At 57.2% G+C, this 4,200-nt stretch overlaps 1 protein-coding gene across 1 annotated transcript; it reads right to left on the bottom strand.

Moving 5' to 3' along the window:
* Positions 1 to 87: 87 nt before the first annotated feature.
* Positions 88 to 1,979, bottom strand: LOC113212104 (trypsin-2-like). The gene is made up of 5 exons (XM_052276481.1): positions 1,719 to 1,979; positions 1,531 to 1,622; positions 1,116 to 1,263; positions 421 to 537; positions 88 to 324 (listed from the first exon to the last, which is right to left on the bottom strand). Exons 1-5 carry the CDS (start codon positions 1,962 to 1,964, stop codon positions 160 to 162), a joined length of 768 nt encoding a protein of 255 aa, XP_052132441.1. The 5' UTR covers positions 1,965 to 1,979; the 3' UTR covers positions 88 to 159.
* Positions 1,980 to 4,200: the final 2,221 nt, after the last annotated feature.

Below are 4,200 nucleotides of genomic sequence, written 5' to 3'. Positions count from 1 at the left end.
AAAAGATTACGAAAAGTTTATTTTAAAAAATCTTAAAAGAAAAGATAGAACAGAAAAATCGATATATGCTTGTTTTAAAGGACCCCTCGCACAAACACACGCATGAGGCAGGCAGCGCCCGCGAGGGAGGCAACCCATCGCACATGGCTGGCGGCGCGGTCACCTTACCTGGCAGGAGTCTTTGCCTCCCTCCACGTAGCCGGCGCAGATCTGGCTCTCGATGACGGGCGAGTAGTCTTCCTCCTCCATGTACATGTCGTTGCACTTCTTGGCGTCGATGATGGGAAGGTCGACGGCCTGCAGGTTGTCTGGTATCGGCGCAGCCTACGGCACGACGTATAGGAGGGTGAGACTAAAGGCGAGACTCTCAACGACAATGAGCTCAAACCGACCGCGGAACGAGCACCAAGAGGTTCTTACTTTCGAGTCGACCGTGCGGCCCCAGCCGCTCGCCACGCACAGGGTGCCCTCGGGCAGCTCGTTCTCCTGCAGCTGGACGGGCCAGATGCCGGCGTCCAGCGGCAGAGCCTCGGCGAGCTGTAAAGTGTAAAAACCATTATTGACGTGTGACGTGTACTTATCAGAACCCGCGCAGTCACGTGACCTGGATTCGAATCCGCACTGACGGATGGCAAAGCCTCCACCTGCGCTTATCGCATCTCTCCATCGCCAAGGTCACGCGGGAGACGCCGCACCCGAGCCTCCTCCTCCACCACCTCCACACCATCACCAAACCACCACTTTCCCTCAAGGCGCCAGTTTGGTCATCAATTATTGGGAGTGCTTCGCGCGGTCGACTCTCCTCGCGCGCGGTGGTGGCGGCGTAAGCACAGTGCTGCGTGCACTACTGAAGTGCGGGGCGTGCGGGGTGGGGGGTCCTCCCCGCCAACGCTGCTGCTATGAGGAGATTAGCCGAGGATCGCCATTAGGGCCCCACCGGGGCGCTCTTCAATACGCGCCCCCCCTGCCCTCCCCCCCCCCTCGCTTCCTATCGCGGAGGTGCTTCCCGTGTCGCCCACGGCTGCCGCGCCAAAACTAGAGACGGCGAACGTTACGTTACGACTTGGACTGATACGGGCATGGCTGCGTCTTCTAGAGCTGTGGCGGTGACTCACAAAGAGCAGCGCGATGTCGTACTCCTGGTACACGTTGCCGTAGTCGGGGTGGACCAGCGCGTCCAGGACGTACGCGGTGGCGCCGGGCTGGCTCTGCAGGATGGAGCCCGCCATCACGGACATGGCCCGGATGAACTCCGGGGAGCGCCTGTGCGGGCAGAGGAGTATGAGCAACGCTGGGCGGCGGGTTGGGTCTGGACACACCCCGAGGGGTACTTCACAAGAGTAAAATCAGAGTACACCCGCAAAAAAAAATTACACACAAAAAAAAAACAACAGAAAAATAAGAAGAAAAGGGAAAACAACTCTGGAAAAATCAAGGAAAACAGAAAAAAAACTGTGTACTCTTGAATTAACAGTGAAGTACCCCTGAACTCATCCCCGAGGATGCCGACGACAAGCGCGATGCTCTTACTGGTACACGCAGTGGGCGGCCGTGACTACCGTGGTGGCGTTGAGGACGGCCCCGCCGCAGAAGTGGGACTCGGTCCCCGACCTAACCGACACCTGAAACAGAAAAAGGAAGCAGCGAGGGCGAGCGTTATAGTCGCGTCCGGCAGGAGGGTCAACTGGCGTGTCACTGACGCCGTCGAGTGGTCTCACCTGCCAGGGGAACTCCCCCGGCTTCGCGTCGCGGCCGCCGACGATCCTGGGCCCGGTGGCCGTCACGTTCGTCCCCTTCGTCACGCTCGTCACGTTTACATTGTGTGGCTTGACGGTTGCCGATGATGCGACTGAAACATATAGGAAAGCATGAATCAAGATGACATAGTCGCGCAAACTTTCATCATAACAGCTATTTGGGAAGCAATGAACTATGCCCTGCTTGAACGTCAGAACGAAAAGCATAGAGCACTCACACCCCTGGGGGTTATCAAAATAAGCATCGGCCGACCGGCCGACCGACCGACCGTCCGGCCGACCGACGTGTTCCAAAACGTGTTTAAAGTGGGTGACACACACATTTTCGGAAAGGGGGAAGTGTGGGGATCATTATTCTGTAACAAACTTTGAGATGCGCCGTTTATAACGCCCGTGAGACGCACTAGGATAAAGTGACAAAGGATTGCGATCAACTGTAAATGCCCGCGGCGCTACTTGAACTGTCGTTTCTAATCTTGGTGTAAAGTGCTGACCCAAAAATTTGCAAATTTGTTACGTTTCAACATGAGAAACGGCAGTTTTAGAAGCGCCACGGACATTTACAGTTGCTCGCAATACTTTGTCACTTTATTCTAGTGCGTCTCACGGGCGTTATAAGCGGTGCGTCTCAATGTTTGTTACAGAATAATGATCCCCACACTTCCCCCTTTCTGAAAATGCGCGTGTCACTCACTTTAAATACGTTTTGGAAAATCGGCCGGTCGGCCGGTCGGCCGGTCGGTCGGTCGGCCGGTCGGCCGGTCGGCCGATGCTAATTTTGATAACCCCCAGTCAAACTTTCACGGCGAATGAACGCATCGCGTTTTCAAGATGAAGATAGACTTGGTCAGCACTGAAACTCGTGTTTTGCTCTGATTTGGCTTCGCGCCGTGACGCACGGCCTTGAGATATAGTCAAGGTGTGGGACGGGGACGGTCATGATGACGCGAATGCTCGGCTTTGGACGACGCCTCGGCGCGCGCCACGCCCCAGCAGCAGGGCGTGAGAGGGCGTGCCGCCGGAGAGCCTGCCGCGGCGCCGTCGGGAGTCGCGTGCAAGTCGGTCGATGTGGAGCTCGTCGATGCAGGGGTGACCCGGGCGGGGGACGACGGGAGGAGGGCCGGGGTGACCTGCTGCATCGACTCCACGATGCCCTTCATCTCTTCCAGTTTGCGAGTCACGGAGCTCTGCCGCGATCGGAGGTGTTCGGAAACGAGAATAATACTCGGGTAGTACTTTCGGATGACACCCACCGACGGCACCATATAAACAACACAACGGGCGAGGAGACCACGACCAACGCGACTCGCCCATGGGTGCACGATCGGGTGCAATCTCAAGCTGCCCCCACGATGAACATCCCACGAGTTGGCGCGAGAGGGAGCATTGGGCGTCAAACGTCCTCTTATTTGCCTGAAGTTCCCGCACTTATTTGGGCGCACCGGGCGGGCCGCCGTCTTCACACGGCTGCCTGGCAGGTTGGCCTACCCAGCGCCTGGCAGGCGCTATCGTTAGGATCACCTCGTGCGTCGTTCGATGAGGGGCATCTTTAGCAAGCAAACTCTTCTGAAAAAACGGGGCACTCTTTAAAAAATACTCGTATGGCAAACACCAGCCCGTCATCCGACTCGAAACGACATCTAAATGATTTTATATGGTAGGCTTAATAGAAAAAAATAACACTTTGACACCCGATTTGGGAGTCACGTATTGGATCAAAAAAAGGTAGTCGCGAGCCCTCCTCCGTCGCGTATGCTTTCGTGCTCCGTCATCGTACATAAAACCCTCATAAAGTAAACCGAGTGAACGAGCAGGGGATCACTCGCGACCTACGATAAGGAACCTGCCAAAGTCTGTGGGGATTCTTAGCAGAAGAAAGCTTCGAAATAAGTTGAGGAGGGCTTTTCGCGCGTCACTTCGCCGCGGAGCAGAGAACGACGAGAACGAGCGCCCTCGGCACGCCTACGCCACGCATGGCATATGCGGCTATTTTTGTTGACAGAACCCCCTACGGCCGCGGCAGTCCTGGGGACCAGGGATGGTGGGGGAGAGGGAGGGGGGCTGACGGCATCCTGGCGGCGCTTGCATCCGATCCGCACGGGGCGAGGCAGTGGCAGGGCAGCCCCGCGATGCTCGGCCGGCGCCGTGGCACCCGCGCGGCCGCGAGGCCGCAGTGCGCATCTGACAGCTGACCGGACCGCGACTGTCACCACTGAGCGGCAGAGGGCGAGACGCGGGGAAAGGGAGCCGCGAAGCAGAGAGTGTGCCTTATAAAGAGCAGCAAGTGGGTGTCATTTTCGCAGACGATCACTTGGTAAGCTACGCGGAACTAGGGTGGAGTGGTAGAGAGGAGGGGGGGGGGGCTTCTCTGGGGAATGACACAACATATGAGTCATCGTCAGTCATTGCGGTGTTTCGGGTAAACGGCGTCCTCCAGGCGGGG

The sequence above is a fragment of the Frankliniella occidentalis genome, unplaced genomic scaffold, assembly GCF_000697945.3.
Source record: "Frankliniella occidentalis isolate FOCC.00 unplaced genomic scaffold, Focc_3.1 Scaffold3078, whole genome shotgun sequence".
In the NCBI taxonomy this organism is placed as follows: Eukaryota; Metazoa; Arthropoda; class Insecta; order Thysanoptera; family Thripidae; genus Frankliniella; species Frankliniella occidentalis.
The sequence above is the reverse complement of the archived record's forward strand: the minus strand, read 5'-3'. Positions and strand labels throughout refer to the sequence as shown.